Raw genomic sequence first — 20,298 nt, forward strand, 5'->3', positions numbered from 1 at the left:
CTCAAATTCAATTGTCGTAGGAGTACTATATTTGATTCGAAGCACTAAAATTTTTGCAATTTTATAAAATATGAATTGGATTTTTTCGTGCATTTAGTTAAACATAAATCAGTAGGCGGCATGTTATCTATAGAGCTCCAATAATTTATTTTAATAATTTCATAACTGGTCCACATTTCACAATCCAATAATAATGCATGAGGAAAATACAAAAGGATAGAACGAATAAAAATATATGAACACTACAAATTATCTGAATAAATGGAGTAGTATTTTGATATTACAAACTTCTCCCACCGTCTGTCAATAAGAGCCTTGTTTTTCTATTACGATCCATCTACAAATAAAAAGTTTGGTTCATTTTGAGGTATTGTAAATCTAATAGACTCACAACCCACGAACTCATTTTAAAATTAATATATACAAGTGAGATTTATATACTAATAACTCCTTTTTCATCCAATTTTCTTAAAAATTTGTTTCGAAAAGAAATGTGAGTACTATCAGAGCAAGTTTTTCTCCTCTATCAAATGAATACCAATCACTATAACCATTAACCACATTGACACAATCCTGTCAAAAAAAAACAAGAGCTTTGCTCGTACCTTTCAACACTAAACTACTTTTCATCTCTTTTCATCCTATAATTTCCTTCAAGAATTTTCGTTGGCCATGGGTGACCTCGTCACGTTGGGCCAGCCGCGAATGGGCCGGTATGATCACGACCCAAGCCTAACCCGTAAATGGGCCCACTCGAAAAGTATTTACTACTAGTAGTAGTAAAGATAACTCAACCGCAACATTGCCGCCACGACGGCGATATGTGGCCGGCGCAGAGCTCACTTCCACCGCGCCTTCATACACCATGTGGCCGTCGATCGTTGTATTGCTGCCACCGGCGCCCGGCGAAGATTTTTTACTGTAACAACGAATTACAGAATAGATCACAAAATTATTAATAAAACTAAATAAATGAAAGCAACTCATAGTACTGCTTTTTTTTTCAAGGTGTGAGATACTATATTTACAATATTAATGCAATCATGCAATAACTATATTTATACTCCCTATCGTCTTATTTATTCAATAATTTCACTTCTCAATCATGTACACTCATTAATATTTATATTACTCACTCGTCCAAAAAAAAAAAAAAAATTTACCATTTTAGAATGTTAAAAAAAAACTCCATTTTAAAAATTAAAACTTTTTTCCAAATTTTATCCATTTTTTCTCATTATTTTTTTTAATTTTTATCTTCTCTTTCATACCCTATTCACTTTTTTCTATCCATTTTCGTTACTTTATCATTTTTATCATTAACAATATACTCCCTCTGCTCGTGAATAAGAGTCTCATTTTTCCATTTTAGTCCGTCCGCGAATAGGAGTCCAGGTTCACTTTTACCATACGCCTTCCACTAACTCATTTCACTCACATTTCGTTTAAAACTTACTATATATATATAAGTGGGACCTCTATTTCACTAACTTTTTTACACACCATTTTTCTTAATATTTCTTAAAACCCGAGCTGCGAGGAAATGAGACTCCTAATAACGAACGGAGGAAGTATTACGTACAATACGAAACTAGGTGTGGAGTGTATTATTTTTGTCTTTTACAATAATTCACCATTTTTCTTAATATTTCTTAATAGTAATAATTCACTTCGATTTATTACTATTACTTTAAACATACCAAAATTTTTATCTCCTCGTCCGTACTCTATTCACTTTTTTCTATCCATTTTTTTACTTTATTATTTTATCATTAACACTATATTACATACAAAATGAAACTACGTTTCATGCTTATTTGTCCACTTTTTCACATTTTCTCTATTTTTTTGTCTCGGAGTACAATAATTCACTATGCGTGTGGAATTCAACAATTTGACCCGACGATTTTCCAACGTAGAAATTCCGTTAGTATAAGGGGTATTTTAGTAAATTTACCTAACGTCACGCGGGGGGCAGAAAGTGATGTTGTAGTCGGCGCCGGTGCAGGTGAAGGTGGTGTTTCCGTCGTCACGCGCGTAGCTGTACGCCTGCGGGCACGCGCGCTTGAACGCCTGCGCGTACAGCGTCGGCTTGCACGCGGCCAGTGATTCGCTGCAGCAGTACCGCTGGGTCTTGAACGGCTCGCAGGGCCTCCTGCACGCCACCTGCTCCCCTCCGGCGCTCGTCACGCGCAGCTCCGGCGGGCACTCGCTGTCCAGATCCGCGCCGCACTCCGTCTCGCTGCAGTTTCTGCCGTGCGGCGCCACCAGGATCGGAAGGTTGTAGCCGTCGACGAGGCTCAGGTCGTAGAAGTCCATCCCGTTGAAGGTGTCGAGTGCGAACTCAGCCAGAGTCACCGGAATCGCCGCCGCGGCGGCGCTGCCGCACTCGACCTTTCCTGATCCGCAATCGCCGGTCAGGCAGGAGAAATTCCCGGGCGGATCTTCGGAGCAGTGCATGCGCCCCCAAAATCGGCCGGCCCAGGACGACGGCGCGTTGACGATTCTGGATTCGCCGGTATGCAGCGCGAAGCCGGTGGTGGGGGGGGGAGAGCTTCCGGTGCTGGACCAAATGGCTGGCCACACTGTGAACTGGCATTTGTTTACGATTGTGAATTTGGCTGATGAATACACTTCTGAAACAATAAATTTACAGTAAATCGCGAGAAATTACTAAATCAATGTACGTTGATTGGAATTTGGTGATAATTAGTGCTTCAAGGTTAATCACTTACCGGCTATAAAGGAATTAGAGATAATAAGGAATAGAATATGGAAGTAGAGCTTTCCCATTGCCGTAATATATGGAAAATAATTGTGTTAAAACTGGCTAATTAGGGGAAAAAAGTGGTGACTTTTTGGCGACGACCGGTTGACTTGAAGTCAACGTATTTAGTGGCTTGGCAAACAGTGCATGCCAGGCCAGACAATAAAATGTGGATGCAACCCTCGCGGACATCCTTTTCTAGCTGGGGTGGCTTGTGGTTCGGGCGTGATGTAGCTCTTCCAACCGTGCTTTATTCGACTCTATTAATCTTATTCGAAAAAGAATCAAGAAGAAATCCGAGGATAAAATAATGAAAACTAATTAACAAAAATAAGCTAATTCCGGAAACAAAATATTGAAGGCTATCTCTATTTGGAAGAGAAGTCCTTGTATCTCGCGGGATTTCTTGTCCCCCTCTTCGGATGTCCTTCAACCGTTGAGCTTGGTTCGCTGGCCTCTTCGCCTTGGCTCGGGTTGAACGGGACTAGTTGATCTGTACTCTATAGTAGTGGTTGGTTCGGTTGGTGCATGGTTCATGCCATCAAAAAAATTCCAAAACTCCGCTACAACATAGCTATATGTACTAAAGAATAGCTAATCTCTATGTTAAAGAGTTGGCATTAGAAAGAAAAAGAAAGAAAAAAGAAAAAAAAAAGATAGAAGAATAGAGGTGGAAAAATAATTGAGAAACAAATGCATTGCCCTTGAGTAGCATAATGGTTAAAAAACTCAAAATAGTAAAATGTACGATGTCTGATATAGTCATACGTAGATTCCCATAATGCTATTTTTTAAACATAGATTCCTAAGACATTTGAACTACCATACGTAGATAACTAAATTTGTTGTTCACTCTCTTATAAAATAGTACTCCCTCTATTCCATAGTAATGGAGACAAAACTTTTCGGCACGGAGATTGTGAATAATTGTGTTAGGTGGGTTAAGTAAAGAGAGAATAAAGTAAAAAATGAAAAAGGCAGAGAGATAAAGATAGAAAAAAGTAAGAGGGAGTAAAGTAGGTGTGGAAAAATTTATTGACTTTTACTAAAAAGGGAAATGACTCTATTACTATGCAACGGAACGAAAATGGAAAAACGCTCATATTACTATGGAACGGAGGGAGTACTAGTACGTAGTATAAGAATAGTACTGAACTTTTTACTTGTATTTTAGTTAAAAATAACTCAGGAGGTAGCATGTTAGCTACAAAGCTCCATAATTTATTTTGATAATTTCATAACTGGTCCACATTTCACAATCCAACAATAATGCACAAGAATACCACAAAACGATGAACGAATAAAAAATATGAACACTACAAATTATGTTAATAATATTTTGATTTTACACACTACCTCTCTACTCTGCCAATTGAATACTCCCCAATCACTATCCCCCCATATTCGAATAATAAATTCCTCGAAAAAGAATATTACTATAAGCCCAAGAGCTTTGCTCGATACCTTCCAAAACTAAACTACTTTTCCATTCTTTTCTTATAAATTCCATTCAATAATTTTTGCCTTCGAGTGACTCATCTCCTCGTCACATGGGCCAGCCGATATGGGCCGACATGATCATGACCCGCTCCTAACCCGCATTGAGAAACAGGCCCACCCAAAAAGTGGAGTGTTTTTTAGTTACGATAGCTCAACCGCCACATTGCCGCCACGACGGCGACCGCTCCGCCCACCACGTGTCCATATGTGGACGGCGCAGAGCTCACCTCCAACGCACCTTCATACACCATGTTGCCGTCAAACGCCGTATTGCTGCCACCCGCCGCCGCCGTCGATTCCGACGAAGACTTTTGACTGCATCAAGATTATAGAAATTCCTTAAGAAATACAGTAGTAGTAGTAGTAAATCACAAAATTATTTTAAAAAAATTAACACAGCCACGTGTTTGTCTGCTATTGGCTACTGCAGAGCCGACCGTTACAAACGAAAGCTACTTTATTCAAGGTGTGAGAAAATAAATTTACAATATTATTCCTAATTAATAAACAAAATTACTCTCCAATCAATTATTAAACTGTTAATTCTACCGGCTGATTACGAAATATGACCAAATCTTTCCACTAGCGTTACATCTTTTTTGATTCATACATTTCATCTCACCTATGAAAACGATATATTGCTATTTAACAAATCCAATAATTCATAATGCAAGTGGAATTCATTATAATAGTACTCCCTCCGTTCCACAGTAATAGAGACATATCATTTTTTGCACTCGTTTTAAAAGAATGATACTCCCTCCTTCCCCGATTAAGAGTCACACTTTGACCGGATACGAGTTTTAAGAAATGTAAAGAAAAATTAATTGAAAAAGTTAGTGAAATGTGTGACCTGCTTACTATTTATGGAAAAATGAAGCATGACTCTTAATTAGGGATGAACCGAAATGGAAAAGTGTGACTCTTAATCGGGGACGGAGGGAATAATAAATAGTTAAAATGGAGAGGGAGTAAAACAAGAGAAAGAATAATGTAGAGAAAAGTTTTATCTACAATATTCTCTCATACTGTACTTTTTATCAATTTTAGTTATTTATAATTATTTTTTCAAAATGAATGCGCAAGATAAAATGTTTCTATGAAACGGAAGTAGTAGTAATCATTAGTGCTACTTTGATCCAACTGTAATCTAACGTATATTCATTTCATCAAATTGAGGGGGTATTTTGGTAAATTCACCTGGTGTTAGGCGAGGGGCAGAAGGAGATGATGTAGTCGGCGCCGGCGCAGGTGAAGGTGCTGGTGAGGTCGTCGTACGCGTAGCTGTACGCCTGCGGGCACGCGCGCTTGAACGTCTGCGCGTACTGCGACGGCCTGCACGCGGCCGGCGTGCCGTACGCGCCGCTGCAGCAGTACTGATCGCCGCCGAACGCGTCGCACGCGCTCCTGCACGCGATTCGCTCCCCGCCGGCGCTCGCCACGCGCAGCTCCGCCGGACAGTCGCCGTTCAGATCCGCGCCGCACTCCGCCTTGCTGCAGTTCGCGCCGCTGCCGCCCTGCGGCGCGACCAGGATCGGGAGGTTGTAGCCGTCGACGAGGCTCAGATCGTAGAAATCCTTCCCGGCGTCGCCGTCGAGCGTGAATTCAGCCAGCGTCGCCGGCGTCGCCGCGTTGCCGCCGGCGCACTCGAGCTTGCCCGATCCGCAATCGCCGGTCAGGCAGGTGAATTTTCCGGACGGATCTTCGGAGCAGTGCGTGCGCCCCCAAAATCGGCCGCCCCAGGCCGACGGCGCGGTGATGATTCTGGATTCGCCGGTCTGCAGCGCGAAGCCGGTGGTGGGGAGCTGAGAGATCCCGGCGTTGGAGAGAATGCCTGGCCACACTGTGAACTTGCATTTGTTGACGAATGTGAATGTGGCTGATGAATACACTTCTGAAACAAAAATTTTGCAGTAATTCGTTAGAAATTGAATCAATGTAATTGATTGAAGTTTTTGTGATTCAAAAGCTTAATTACTTACCTGCTATGAAGGAATTTGAAAGAATTAGGAAGATAATATGGAAGTAAAGCTTTCCCATGTGATGTGAGAAAGATTTTTGAAATGGAAACAGGAAAATAATTGTGTTACAGAATGAGAAGCAGAGGATGAATGGAGAAAGAGAAGTTTTTTTGGGGGAAAGGGTGATGGAGGTATTTATAATACTACTAAGGTGCTTTGCTGATATCACCTTTTAGATTAATAATTTTCCTTTAAATTAGTTTAGCTAAAAGTAAAACATTAGATTGAGAGTGAGTGTATAACCATAAAAATATGGGAAAACTTGTTAAAAAACAAATTTAAGTAATGTGTTTATTAATTCTTTAGAAATAATCAGTGTTTTAAATAACAATTCGATCGCTTCAGTCGCGAATCAGTGCTTGTTTTGTTTTATAGGAGTACAATAAAACTCTCAACTTTTGAGTTATTTTGCTGAACAGAGAAACGTGAACAGTTAGGACGATTGAACCGATCAACCATTTTTTATTTTTATGTTTATATTAGTGGAAAATTGTTTTACAAATAATTGTTTTTTTTAATACTGCATTTATATTTCAATAGGGTGCCATACTAGAGAATAAAGTACTATGCTAAAGACATGAATACGAATTTTCAATTTTAAAATAATATTAATATCAATGAGAATTTATCGTGTCAACATTTTTATGGTATAATAATTGGCGCTCAAATACAAAAATGATTGTCGCAATATTTAGTTAGAAGAAACGGAATTGCTGCTGGCGGCTCTCTCAGCATTTCCATTCTCTTATTACAATTTTAAATCTAGAAGTCATAATTGCCGACTGTTAATGTTAATCAACAAGTTAATTAATTAAATAATTAAGATCATCAAAGTGCACGTTTTAATTGAGTTTTCTTACTTTTATTTGGACATGAAATCATGAGATGGGATAATGTTTCTTGCTCTGTTGTTTTCAAAATAGGTCAACATGCATATAAACAGAGAAATTCGATTGATTTTCTTCTCATTGTAGTAGAAAATTCTAACATTACAGATGAGGAAGAATTTACAAAGGTCAACAGTCAAATGGATGCTATAATAGTCAAACATAAAAATGATCATAATCATGTTTTAAGTACGTAATTTCCATTACAAATCAAAAGTTGATGTCACAAAATAGACACGTACAATGTATTTTACGGAGATCGTTTTGGCCTCAACATAGTACTGCCTCCGTCCCCTAAAATTTGTCCCACTTTGATTTGACACGAATTTTAAGAAATATAATGGAAATTGAGTTGAAAAAGTTAATGGTTTGTGAGTCCTATTTTTATATATTACTTTTTATAATAAAATATGAATAGGAATGAGTTAGTAGAATATGATGTCCACTATTAAAAGTGAAATGAGATAAATTTTAGGGACGGACGAAAATAGAAAAATGAGATAAATTTTTAGAGACTGTACTGTATTTTTAATTTTGTAGTGTCAAGAATTAGAGGGGTTCCTCAAATTCTAATCTCTTTTGCAATATCATTACAAAAGATTGTACTTTTTGGTCTTATCATTTTTTTGTCTTACCATTATCCCAATATCATTTTATTAATGGAAGATGATTAAATGGCTGGCTACGAAAAAGTTACCTAGTTGTAGCTCAAATAGATTAATTTTGTGTTAAATTAATTAGACGACAAACTTTAGTGATAAACGCTTTACAGCAAAATATTAATCCTCATTCCATTTAACTAATAAATCAATCACATGGAAGTAGGTACCGTTTTGTTTTATTTCAATAACGTTTTTTCAATTCGAATAATTAGTATTGAGAGATACCATGGCCCATGGGAAAAAAATCTGATTTCTTTATCTGCATTCGCATTTATATAATGATATGATATTTTTCAGTTACGAGTTATTTTTCAATTACGAGTTATTTTTCATTTTTTTTTCACAAAAAATTTACGATGAACACATCTTCTTATTGAAGAAATGTTACACTTAGTTCAAATCTAGTTGAAAAAGAAAATGTTAATTCATTTATATATCGTTTATTGATTACACTTGCCTATTCATTATGTAGTGCAATATTATCAGCTTTTATAAAGAATTCACTACATTCACAATGAGATTTTTCGCATTTTAAGAAAATAAAATTTACGCTCGTCATGAATTCAGACCCTGGTGTTGCACGCACCCGACAATGAGATATGTTCATTGTGGAGCTTTGTAGTCGTAGGGCTGAAAATAATTTTTCGTTCTCATAATAAAATTAAGGGTTTTATTTAAACATTAATATTTTTATTTGAGTTAACATAACACTATACAGTGATATTTATTCTAATTTTACTTCAATCTCATATCAACATTTCCATGATAAGCCCGACCACCATCATAGATTTTTTGTAGTCCATCACAATAATATCACTCAACATAGTGAGATCATGGCTTACGTAATTGATTCACCAATAATCCAAGACATTTAATTCTCCTATTTGGTAAAGTAATAATGCTACTTATATACAGTGCACACCAATTATAAATTGCACCAAACTACTAACTATTTGAATAAAAAATTACCATTTTCTGATTGGAAATAATTAGGTGGTTTTTCTGCTGTCTTCCAACAATTTGGGCATTGCTACTTTGTTACAATAATTTAGCAGGATGCAATTCAATAACGCAATTATCTGTTTGATTATTTTAGTTTCATTGAATCATATAGTCAAAATATAGAAGAAAGTAAAGAGAAAGTACTAACGTACGTGTTTGGATATAAATAACAGTAAATTTGAACGAATCTAATGCTTTGAAAGAAGACGATTTATGATCCGACAATTCATGACAGCTACCAAATCTAGTGAAAATTCAGAGATTCGCCACACTTTTTGACAACAGAAAATATAATCCAATAACAAACGAAAGCATGTATAAATATATAGATTTTCATAAATTATTTTTGGAAATTAAAAGACAAAAAAGATTTTAAGGATAATTGGTCAAATTTCATGAATTTTAAGCCTGTATGCTACTCATCTGGGAGTTGATCGGCAAGACCTCGGAGAAAACGAGTGAGAGACCTTCGTGCATTGGTGTCTGCTTCCACCCTCTCTTCGGCGTTCTGTGCTGATGCAGACTGCACTTTTCTAACCAATTGTCGAAGTTCCTAAACATAATAGAAGAGGGCACACCATAAACCATTATTAAGAGATCGATGTTTTGAATAAAGCAAGAGGTGTGGGGCATTGCTAAAATGAAAAACCGTACTCACTATCAGCACAGATTCTGAGAGTTAACAAGACAAATCCAGCAATGCTATCCTTATCGTCAAGCAAATTTAATAGAGAACAACGAGGTGGAGTTCATCGATGATACTTAAAAAAAGGTATTTAAGTCTTAAGTCAAGGTGCTAGATTTAGGCTAAGTTTGTAGCATTTAAAAGATGTCAGGACATCCTTGATGCACTTGGATAAGTTTTCGATGTTTTGGGGTGTTCTAGGAAAACATTACCGGAGAAGAAATTATACGAGGAACTGTGAATGTGTATGTTTGTGTTATGTGTATGTTTGTGTTATAGGAGAACTGACCTGACGATCAAAGTCAACCTCTCGAAGTGAGTAAATCTCATTGGTAATGTCAAGATCCTTGTTAACTAGGCCATCGAACCATCTAGTTACAACAGCCATATTTGTGTAATCCTGTGAAGCAAGAAAACTGCAATATATAGTCATCCCTGATAAACATGCGACAGAAATATTATATTATACTTATTCAAAACATGATAGTCGACAAAGCATACATGAGTAGAGGCTGTCGAGCCCATCAGAAATAAACAGAACTCTTTACAAGTCAAGATGTGAACTGGAAAGATTAGGAAACACACATTTGGGCTATAAATATGTAGAAATAAGTAGATTTTGCATAAAAAATGCATGAAGGATTCCAATGGGTATCATGAAAATATTAACAGTTTTATATGTGCTTATTTCTACATTATGATAATAAGAATCAAATGTTGGGGGATCCTTTAACTTTTCATATTTTCAAACAATTTTTATGAAGCTAACAGGGACTGACTCATATTGATTCATACCTCTTCTTCTTCTTCCTCCTCTGAAACTTCTTCTTCTGACACTTCATCGTTGTCAATTGCCAATTCTGCACCTGATAATTCTTGAAACTTAGTCAGATCTCCATCTTTTATTGCCTGAATTAAGCCATCCATTAATTCAACCTCAACTCCACGTAGCAGTTTCCCTACCATTTCCATCAGCCGTAATATTAGCTTAAATTTACAAAAAAAAATGATCGAGAAATTTGAGATGAAGCAGGTGAAAATACGTTCTAGCGACAACGGAAATCATCTAAGGTTCACCACCTTACGAGAAATTAACAATATTGAGCATGGACACAAAGTGGTACATAAATAGTTTTATAAATCCATTAGACCACAAACTGAACTATTTTCCCAATTATTGTACTAAGCATTGATTAAACATTCTTCCAGGAATGCTTTAGTTTTTAATCAAAAGAAGCTTATTGTATCAATTAGAAATGAATTAAAAGAAGCTTCTTTGTATCACTGAGAAATGAATTGAAAGAAGCTTAGTGAATCACTAACAAATCTTTAACTTCTTTCTCACCTATATAATTATATTGTCGGCGCTTTCCTTCCCGAACATCAGAACCAAGTCTCTGAGACAAAAAATCAAACATCTTATCTTCATCAACACACCAAACCAAATTAAACGAAAATTGAGCAAAAAAAAGTAACTCAATCAGATAAATGAATCAACCACCAATAACAACAGAAAAAAAAGGCGCTAATTTATCACCTTCACTACCATAATTGCCTCAAACACCTCTTGCTCAAGTTCAGCCACTCTGCCAAAACAGACGCGAAAAAGAAGAGGATAAAATGAATGAAAACGGAACGAAACGCTTATCTTAACCTATGAAAATTGAAAACTAAATAGTTCAACGAAATTCGAAAAAGAAAAAGCGGATTCACCTGACAATGCGCTTGATTTGAGACGGAGAGAAGTTGGCTAGGTCCATCCCCCAGCGAACGGCGCGCCTCGCCTCCCGTTTTCTCTCGTTCCGACTCTTCTTCACATCGCCGCCATCGGATAATTCGTCGCCGCTGTCATTAGCGTCGGAGAAAGGAGGAGAATCGCGCAATTTCAGAGCTCGCGCGCGGGAATGAAATTGGCGGCATGTGGAGGAGGAGAAGAGTGTGGAGAAAGGAAGAATTGTGGTGGCGCGATCCGGAGCTGATTGGAAGCTGAGAAGCTGCGACACGGCGGAGCGGCGGAAGCGCCACCGTGGCAAGTGAAAAAGCGGCCGCAGCAGGTGCGCCATTTTCCGGTGCGGTGGTTTCACTGAAACAAAATGGGGCTTTTGTGTGAAATTATGAAAATTTAAATTCATACCCAAAATTCTTTAATATTCAAATTAAGGTCCAAAATTTATAAATATTCAACATCCTGCTCAAAACTTTTAAATATTTAAATTCATAAAATTAGAGATGCCCATGGTTCAGGAACCGACGATTACATTTCGGAACCGCCGGTTCCGGTTTAGAAAATTGTTGAACCGAAATCGAACCGCCGGTTTCGGTTCGAAATTTTTTGAACCTGAACCGAATCACGATTCAAAAATCGACGGTTTCAGTTTCGATTTTAACCGCCGGTTCGATAAACCTTGAGCAGGCCTACCCAAAATCCGGTGCGGTGGTTTCACAGGAGAATTCTTCTTTTGTTCTAGGGTTGTAATTGCATTTCATCTTAATGAAGAAGAATATATTTGTTCCCACTTAGGGAGTGACGCATAAGCATTATGCGCCACTACAAATGAAACGCATAACACTGAAGGCTTATGCATCACTCCCTGAGTAGGAACAAATCTATTCTTCTTCATTAAGATGGAATGCAATTACACCCCTAGAACAAAAGAAGAATTCTCCCGTGATTTCACTGAAATGAAATGGGGCTTTTGTGTGAAATTATGAAAATTAAGGCCCAGTTATCTATGGGCCTTTTGTGGGCTTATATTTATAAAAAAAATAATAAGGCCCATTTTTGGGTTTATATTAATCAGTGATAAACCTCACAAATTTTGGAGTCGCAATCCCTAAAACCCTTTCTTCCAATTTCAGCGCTGCACACTCACCTCCAATGGGGAAATTCGTGTTCGAGCCCCCCAGCGATGAGGAAATCGACCCCAGCAGCGGCAGCGAGTCCGAAGAAGAAGCTGAAGAGGAGGTTGAAGTTTCCGACGACGAAGAAGTGGTACGGAAAAGTAAGAAAACTCAGTCGCCTTGGGATTTCTCCTCCTACACTGAATCGATTGCCGAAGAGCACGCGCGGAGGAGCACAACTTCGATAGACTACAAAATTAGTAAAGCTCTCGAGCGGCGCCCCATCGCCGCCGCGGAAGAAGCTGAATCCGAGGAGCGGTCGGATTCCGAAATCGAGATCCAGGTAGTGCTTTCGTTTTATTGATGTTGAGCTGGAAATGCAAAATTGGGAACTGATTGAGTTTTGTGGTTGGTTTTCTGGTGCAGGACGGTTATAGGTCTGAAGAGGAGGAGGGCGAAGATGCCCCAACGACAAGTGGAAATGCTGAAAAATCGTTCTTTTCGTCCGCCGATGGTGTGACCTTCAAGGCTAACTCATTTATGGAACTTCATCTCTCGAGGCCATTGCTTCTGGCGTGTGAAGAATTGGGTTATGTAAAGCCCACTCCCATTCAGGTATTCAAAAGACAATGCCTTCAATTTTGGTTACTTGATTTTATGTCATAATCAGCCAATTCATTAATGGATTGTTTCTTCTCTGTGTGGTAGGCCGCGTGTATACCTTTGGCCTTAAGTGGACGTGATATATGCGGGAGTGCTATTACTGGATCCGGGAAGGTATTTCTATTTTGTATTGCACGATAGCTACTGTATAAATTTGATTTGTTTCTCCCTTAAATTCATTCCCTTACTGAAAAGACGAAATTCTGAACTCCTTATATCTTAATATTAGCTTCTCGTTCTTTAGTTTTGTATCAATTTCACAGACGAACATATTCTGACTGTTGTCTTTATAATTGATGAATAAATATTTTTAATCATATTCAGACAGCTGCTTTTGCCTTACCAACCCTGGAGAGGCTTTTGTTCCGGCCAAAGAATAGACCAGCTGTTAGAGTTCTAATTCTTACCCCTACAAGGGAGTTGGCTGTTCAGTAAGTTCTGCTTCATGTGGAGTTATCATTTGTTATCTTGGTCAAGATTTTGCTTCATGCTGTTAATTTTAGTGCTTTGCGTGAATTTGTAAACCCCCATTTACTTATCATCTCTCTGCTATTTTTTAATACGACGTAGAAGATGTTATTTTGTGCAGTTTAAACATCACCTGATCAAACTTTAATGTATATCCAGTTGTTAAAATTTTCAAACATTATAGTGTAATTTTTTTTTATTTTTTTTAAAGAATTCATTTTTATCAATTGATCAACAATTGCATATGTTCTAATTTCCAGCACTAATTGTATCTTACTGTACATGTCATGCTGGAAATTTGATTATGGTGGACATGATTATCTATGATCTGCACTATGTTTTATTCAATATCCACAAGCAATCCCTTGAGTACAAACAACTATTTGTTCTTGTAAGGTCTCAGCAGACCAGTAGGAGTAATTTGCCATATAATTCTTATGACATGTCTAGAACCTGATTCTCAGCAAAATGAATTAGGTAAAGGGCTTGTGTGAACTATAATTTGCTTAATTCAATTGATTGTGTCGCTTGCTGAACTCATGTATTTGTAATCCTTGGCGCTGCCATGATTTTTGAGACTATCTCTAGCATTTACTACTATTATTTTGATATTTAATATGAGTTTGATTCTCCCTTTGATTCTTTTTATCCTAGGTTTCATTCATTGTAGTTCTTGACTAAGTATATTACTTATTTTTCAGGATTGATAGCATGATTAAGACACTTGCTAAGCATGTACCGAGCATCAGAAGTTGCGTGATTGTTGGTGGTGTTTCGACAAAGGTATGCTTACTGCACCCTTTGTTTTCTCGTCAAGATGAAGAACTAAACCTGCAGGAGACCTGAGATTTAACACGATGTGCAATTCATATTGCATTTTTATGTGTATGACTCTTGTAGATTGCGGTTCTGCAATATGTAGTGGATTATAACCCTTGTATACTGTGGTTTGGCATTAACGCATCTTCAGAATGAAAAGCTAGCCTATGTATCATGCAATTAACCTCTACATAAATAATTCTTGTTTCATAATCTGTTGTTGGTGGTTCTGACAGTTAGTTGAACACTTACAGATAATTGAACGCCTATTCATGAGACAAAATATTTATGTTGATACTGAGAATTGAGGAAATTACTGAAAGAACCATACTCTATTCTTAATTTTTTACTCATAATGATCCATCCTAAACTTATTACTTATCCTTGCCCATGAAAGAAGAATTGGACAAAAGTTATAGTAAGTCTTTGATGTAAGAACAGAAGAAATTCATTACAAATCTAGTGAATTCTCTGTAGCAAGTTGTGTCTCAGGAAGAGAACCTATCTTTGGAGTTTGTTCCCCTGAAATTGATGGTGATATGGTTATCACTTGATATATATGAAATGTTTATTGTACGTGGTTGCTAGATTCTAAATTTAATTGTAATTTAAATGTAATTTCCTTCAAAACTGAATTACTGAAAGTTCTTTTGCTGCAGTTAATGTTATGCTTTATTTGTTTTTTCACGACTTATGTTTGTTTTAACTAATAGTGAATGATATTAGGTGCAAGAAGCAGCTTTAAGAACTTTGCCAGATATAGTTGTTGCAACTCCAGGGCGGATGATAGATCACTTGCGTAACTCTATGTCCGTACATCTGGATGAGCTCGCAGTTTTGATACTTGATGAAGCTGATCGGCTCCTTGAGCTTGGATTTAGTGCTGAAATTAATAAAGTTGTTTTGAATGTTTTAAAACATGATGGATCTAAATACTAGCACCCTCTTGAATTCTTATCATTAACATGTCTGCTAATGCTGTTCCTTATCTAGAGTGTTTTGGGCTGAGTTTAAAAGCTCTCTCATAGAAGCTTTAAGTTGTTTTAAAGCTTATAAGTTCCTTCAAAGAACTAAACCTTCAACTGCTCCCAAAAGAAGATGCTAGTAACATATGAGGTTTTCTGAAGAAAGTAAGTGTGTCTCCAACTTTTAATGAAAACAATATCTTATTTACCAGAAACCTTTTCATGTTAGTCCCTGCAATGCAGCTTTGCAGTTATCAACATCTTATACTCAATCATCCTAATGTTTCAACTATAATTTTGAAAGAAGATCTTAAGTCGTATAAGCTTCAAAAACATTTTCTGGGTATAATGGCTTATGAACTCCTCAGATATGTTGATCAAATGGCCTCCTAAGGACCTAATCTAGAGAAGTTGTTTAATGATTGCTTGTTTATAATCCTAACGTTTTGGAATTTTATGTTTGCTTTAGAATTGGCCCTATCTACCTGGTGGTTATTATAGTGATTAGATGAAAAGAAACTGTGACATCGTTCTTCGGGTTAAAACCAGCCAAATCAATCCCCCCCCCCTCCAATAATTGTATGTAGTCTGTTAGTTTGTATTGCTGGGTTTTGTAAGTGGGACTGCACACAAAAATAGGGTTCTCGTGGAATACTTATTCACTTAAAAAAAATTTCATACATGTTTCTCTAAGCTGCTCGTTTTTGTTAAACATTGTTGTTTTCTTTTGTAGGGCTGGCCAAGTCAATAATTTACTATTACAAGAATTTATAGTTCTGTTCTGAACTTATGATATAGACCACTTGATTACTTGTTACTGCCATTCAGGTAAAATTATGTTCTAAAAGTAGACAAACCATGTTATTCTCAGCAACCATGACTGAGAAAGTTGATGAGCTTGCCAATCTTTCCTTGAAAAAACCTGTACGCTTGTCAGCTGATCCAAGAGCAAAGCGACCAGCTGCATTAACTGAAGAGTGGGTCATTAGTAGTTCTACTTCAATATCTATGTTTCTTCCATTAAGACTTTTGCAGGCTGATTAAGAAATTTTACCCCTTTATAAGTAATCTAACTAAGTTTTATCTCCTACTCAGGGTAATTCGCATACGCCGAATGCGTGAAGGAAATCAGGAAGCAGTTCTTCTTTCCATATGCTCCAAGAGCTTTACATCTAGAGTGATTGTCTTCAGGTTTTCATCTCAAATCCCAATTTCTTGTGGGCAATAATCATGTTTTTAGTTTGCCCTTGTTGAGTTTTTATCTACTATAGTGTCTACAATGAAATGCCACTCAATAATGAGGGATTAATTTGCTCTTATTTAAGCGGGCTAGTTGAAATATAGAATGTAACTGCAATCAGTGCATTTTAAAATGAAACCTATAAAAATTTAATATCCTGATTTCAGTGGTACCAAGAAAGCAGCTCATAGATTAAAGATTCTATTTGGGTTGGCTGGCTTTAAAGCAGCTGAGCTTCACGGAGACCTCACCCAAGCCCAGCGTATGGACGTAAGTATCTCTGATAAACATTGAAAATTGCTGTGTTTGTACTCATATGTTGATGCATTTACTGATATTTATTTGTAGGCATTGGACCTTTTCAGGAAACAAGAAGTGGACTTTCTAATTGCAACAGATGTTGCTGCTCGTGTAAGTATAGATTGTAACCATTTAGCTGTGTTAAAACTACTCCAGAAATTAAAAGCTTTTATCATTGAGACTCATTTTTCATTACTTGTTTGCAGGGTCTTGATATCGTTGGTGTTCGTACAGTCATTAATTTTGCATGTCCACATCACATTACGAGGTAACTATTGCTTTCTTGTGGTTGGTTTGAAGATTTATTATATACTCGGTTTGTTATTTAGTTATGTAGCTCTTGGCTCATTACTGAGTTCTGTAGCTTTCAATTTACAATTGATTTTCCAAGTATAGGTTTCTTATTTTGCTCATCTGCAGTTACGTCCATCGAGTGGGTCGCACTGCCAGGGCTGGTAAAGAAGGACATGCTGTTACCTTTGTTACTGATGAGGATCGGTCTCTCCTAAATGCTATAGTAAGGACATACAAACTGGGATTTTTGTCTTATTTTACTTGTTCTTGGCTGTTCAATTTGAGAACCTTTGAAATTTTTGTTTCCAGTCTGAATTGTGATTTGTGTTACAGCTTTTAAACATGTATCTGTATCTGGTTATTAGGGCTCCAAGACATTATTTATCAAATTATCTTAACCTTGCGATCACATAGTAGACATAACAATTTGTTTTTTATAGTTGTACTGTATATATTCCGTGAGCCTAAATTGGAAGAAATGTGAAAGAAGATTACTCATTTGTGGTCCATCTGAAATGGATAATCTTATTTTATCAAATGGTTTATCTTCTTTTGTCAATTTAGGATTGCGGAGTCTCTAAGTTTGTTAGCATAAAGTTTGCCTTTAATTGTTATTGTAGAATCGTTGCTCCATTTCACTTTATCCGAATATATAATTTCATTGCCACCTAAAGCAATTTCCACTATTCCTCTATGCCCTTTTTGTTTTGATGTGTTTGCATTAGTTTTAACTATGCTGAGATTCTATCTCCTTGAAAACATAAAAGTAACATCTCTAATCATTATGGTAGGTCAAAAGAGTTGGTTCAAGGATGAGGAAAAGAACCGTTGCTGAAAAGTCAATAAAGAAATGGTCTGAAATAATTGAACAAATGGAAGATCAAGTAGCATCAGTTCTTCGAGAAGAACGGTAACTGTAATCAATCTTGTTGGCTTACCCTACAAATGGAACATGGTATTCACCAAGATCTGTCCTTGATTTTTGCAGGGAGGAGATGGCACTAAGGAAAGCTGAAATGGAGGTTACAAAGGTTATTGTTTTATGGCTTTTGTTTGGTTTCCAATGGTTCTTAGTTTCTTTGGTTCTAGAAATACTAAATCCATCTCTGCTATCAAGTTCAAAGATACAAAGCTTAGCCTGGAAAGGCATTTGTTATTTGTCAGTGAAAATACTCAACACAAATTTCACCCAGTTCTGTGAGAGAAATATTTTAGAGAATATTAAAATAAAAAAGAATGCAAATTGTTCAATTTTTCAGCTTGAGAAAAAACTGGACAAAGCAATGAAATTGAACAGTGCAATATTTTCCATTCCAGCATTATTGTGAGATTTTGTGATTGCTTAGACATGCAGATGAGCCAGTCAAACATGATAATACAATGTTAGCTAGCTTATATTGTTGAACAGTATTGAACATAAAAACAAACAGTATATGTTTTAAATACATATCTATTCCAAAATTGAAAGGCATTCCTTTTGACTTGTAGGCAGAAAATATGATCGCTCACAGAGATGAAATTTATGCACGCCCTAAAAGAACATGGTTTGTTACTGAAAAGGAAAAGAAACTTGCTGCTAAAGCATTGAAGGTATATTTCCGCTATTTGTGATTTATGCCCTAAGTCTCGTGACCATTGTGATCTTTAAAGTTTATGTCTGACTAAATCTAGCTGGTTTATAGTATGTTACTATTATCTAGTATTAACTTACCTTCTTTCACTCTTAACATTTTACTGATATGAGTCTTATAAGATTAGTTCCTTTAACTGAGAAAACTGTGAAGCTCTTTCTTAGTTGTTGTGTTACTTTGAAAAACTTAATGGCCGGTTGCATGCTTTGTCTGGTCCCTCTTTTCCTTTTATTTCTATATCTACTTTCCTTTCTGTTATCTTGTGATTGAAATGCACTACCATCCATGGGTGTCTGTACAGTGTCGATAATGTCTTTTTACAATATGTGTTGGCTATACAACTAGCTAACTACTTAACTGGCATCATTAAATGATTCAATAGGAAGCTTCGGATAATGGAAAAGGTTCTGGACGTAGCACAATTAGTGCAGAACAAGCAGAGGAGTTGAAGCTGAAGGAAAAGAGAAAGCGAGAGCGCGAGGTTTGTGGAATACCATGTTTATAGTCTGATCCTATTGTCTGAGAAAGTCAATTCATCTCATGCAAATATTTCTGGCAGAAAAACTTGCCAAGAAAGAAGAGAAGGAAATTGGAAGCAGCTAGAGAGATGTTGGAGGATGAAGATGTTGTCAAGGTGAGTTTTAAATTTATGGATTAGATTGAAATTTTGTGAAGTGGATTACCTAATTTACACTTCACAGCCTTTATTTTGTTACTCATATTCTTTTCTCTGAGTTTGGTTATCCTTGGTATCAGTAAAATCCGTACTTACAACAGTCTGTCTCGTATAATCAATATCTGAAATGAACCAGGGTGGAGAGAAAAAGGATAAAGAGAAAAAAGACAAAGAGAAGAATGGAATTTCACTTGTTGATGTTGCATATCGAAGAGCAAAAGCAGTCAAGGCTGCAAGCAAGGCTGTTCAGGCCGGCAAGATTGTGAAAAAACATGTTAAAAATCCCAAGCATCCTACACAATCAAGAACAGACGAGATGCAAGAACTTTTCCAGGATGACATGAGTGAGAAAAAGCAAAACAGAGCCCTCAAAGGTGGTTTGAAGAAGAAGTCCTCATTCAAGAGCAAGTCACGGTAATATACAACATTTTGACATCTAGTCTACTTATGTCTTTCTGTTATTCAATTGCATTTGTGATTTGTTCTCTTGTTCATGTTCCATGAACTCAGCATTTTGCGTAGACCTGAAACATGATTCGGATTCTTGCTACTTTGCAGGTACAAGCGGAGGTAGGTTATGATATCGGAATCTTGCTAGATCCTATACGGTGTTTGAATACCGGAGAGACCACGTCTAATTGATTTTGCTGCTGAAGGTGTTCTTTTTATATCTAATGAAAATTTTGACCCTTATTTAGTGACACGATTACATTACTCAAGTTCATTATCTGTTAAAATATTAATCTTGCAATGATTTAGTGAAACCGCCCCCTCTAAATACTTGCTATACAAATGTATCTTTGGGTGAACAGTAAAATATTGTTAAGTATGACTACATTGAACACACTTCACTTTTTACTATTTTTTTCAGTGGACC

The 20,298-nt window shown here is 36.8% G+C and overlaps 4 protein-coding genes across 4 annotated transcripts; 1 reads left to right on the forward strand and 3 right to left on the reverse strand.

The window, feature by feature from the left end:
- Positions 1-524: 524 nt before the first annotated feature.
- Positions 525-3,359, reverse strand: LOC125218351 (thaumatin-like protein 1b). Its single transcript, XM_048120005.1, has 3 exons — positions 2,736-3,359; positions 1,958-2,636; positions 525-919 (listed from the first exon to the last, which is right to left on the reverse strand). Exons 1-3 carry the CDS (start codon positions 2,791-2,793, stop codon positions 733-735), a joined length of 924 nt encoding a protein of 307 aa, XP_047975962.1. The 5' UTR covers positions 2,794-3,359; the 3' UTR covers positions 525-732.
- A 709-nt stretch (positions 3,360-4,068) lies between these two features.
- LOC125222091 (thaumatin-like protein 1b) lies at positions 4,069-6,391 on the reverse strand. The gene is made up of 3 exons (XM_048124531.1): positions 6,250-6,391; positions 5,468-6,161; positions 4,069-4,582 (listed from the first exon to the last, which is right to left on the reverse strand). The coding sequence occupies exons 1-3, from the start codon at positions 6,305-6,307 to the stop codon at positions 4,405-4,407; spliced, it is 930 nt and encodes a 309-aa protein (XP_047980488.1). The 5' UTR covers positions 6,308-6,391; the 3' UTR covers positions 4,069-4,404.
- A 2,739-nt stretch (positions 6,392-9,130) lies between these two features.
- LOC125222092 (UPF0307 protein plu4061) lies at positions 9,131-11,613 on the reverse strand. Its single transcript, XM_048124532.1, has 6 exons — positions 11,238-11,613; positions 11,062-11,110; positions 10,870-10,921; positions 10,320-10,483; positions 9,814-9,924; positions 9,131-9,392 (listed from the first exon to the last, which is right to left on the reverse strand). The coding sequence occupies exons 1-6, from the start codon at positions 11,585-11,587 to the stop codon at positions 9,255-9,257; spliced, it is 864 nt and encodes a 287-aa protein (XP_047980489.1). The 5' UTR covers positions 11,588-11,613; the 3' UTR covers positions 9,131-9,254.
- A 732-nt stretch (positions 11,614-12,345) lies between these two features.
- Positions 12,346-20,164, forward strand: LOC125222722 (DEAD-box ATP-dependent RNA helicase 28). The gene is made up of 19 exons (XM_048125486.1): positions 12,346-12,708; positions 12,792-12,980; positions 13,074-13,142; positions 13,353-13,459; positions 14,198-14,279; positions 15,042-15,215; positions 16,109-16,257; positions 16,376-16,471; positions 16,688-16,790; positions 16,869-16,931; positions 17,027-17,088; positions 17,241-17,337; positions 17,906-18,024; positions 18,103-18,145; positions 18,603-18,704; positions 19,128-19,226; positions 19,305-19,379; positions 19,558-19,835; positions 19,980-20,164. Exons 1-19 carry the CDS (start codon positions 12,403-12,405, stop codon positions 19,993-19,995), a joined length of 2,229 nt encoding a protein of 742 aa, XP_047981443.1. The 5' UTR covers positions 12,346-12,402; the 3' UTR covers positions 19,996-20,164.
- The last annotated feature ends 134 nt before the right edge of the window (positions 20,165-20,298 follow it).

The sequence above is a fragment of the Salvia hispanica genome, chromosome 4 (genome assembly GCF_023119035.1).
Source record: "Salvia hispanica cultivar TCC Black 2014 chromosome 4, UniMelb_Shisp_WGS_1.0, whole genome shotgun sequence".
NCBI classification, from domain to species: domain Eukaryota; kingdom Viridiplantae; phylum Streptophyta; class Magnoliopsida; order Lamiales; family Lamiaceae; genus Salvia; species Salvia hispanica.

Excerpts from the sequence above, each read along its gene's own strand:
- LOC125218351 (XM_048120005.1), bottom strand. The coding sequence starts at position 2,793 with ATGGGAAAGCTCTACTTCCATATTCTATTCCTTATTATCTCTAATTCC. Across the intron at positions 2,637-2,735 it reads CTCTAATTCCTTTATAGCCG|AAGTGTATTCATCAGCCAAA; the intron begins GTAAGTGATTAA and ends TTATTGTTTCAG. Across the intron at positions 920-1,957 it reads TGCCCCCCGCGTGACGTTAG|TAAAAAATCTTCGCCGGGCG; the intron begins GTAAATTTACTA and ends TCGTTGTTACAG.
- LOC125222091 (XM_048124531.1), bottom strand. The coding sequence starts at position 6,307 with ATGGGAAAGCTTTACTTCCATATTATCTTCCTAATTCTTTCAAATTCC. Across the intron at positions 6,162-6,249 it reads TTCAAATTCCTTCATAGCAG|AAGTGTATTCATCAGCCACA; the intron begins GTAAGTAATTAA and ends TTTTTGTTTCAG. Across the intron at positions 4,583-5,467 it reads TGCCCCTCGCCTAACACCAG|TCAAAAGTCTTCGTCGGAAT; the intron begins GTGAATTTACCA and ends ATCTTGATGCAG.
- LOC125222092 (XM_048124532.1), bottom strand. The coding sequence starts at position 11,587 with ATGGCGCACCTGCTGCGGCCGCTTTTTCACTTGCCACGGTGGCGCTTC. Across the intron at positions 11,111-11,237 it reads CAAATCAAGCGCATTGTCAG|AGTGGCTGAACTTGAGCAAG; the intron begins GTGAATCCGCTT and ends CTGTTTTGGCAG. Across the intron at positions 10,922-11,061 it reads AGGCAATTATGGTAGTGAAG|AGACTTGGTTCTGATGTTCG; the intron begins GTGATAAATTAG and ends TTTTTGTCTCAG.
- LOC125222722 (XM_048125486.1), top strand. The coding sequence starts at position 12,403 with ATGGGGAAATTCGTGTTCGAGCCCCCCAGCGATGAGGAAATCGACCCC. Across the intron at positions 16,472-16,687 it reads TCTAGAGTGATTGTCTTCAG|TGGTACCAAGAAAGCAGCTC; the intron begins GTTTTCATCTCA and ends TCCTGATTTCAG. Across the intron at positions 16,932-17,026 it reads CAACAGATGTTGCTGCTCGT|GGTCTTGATATCGTTGGTGT; the intron begins GTAAGTATAGAT and ends ACTTGTTTGCAG.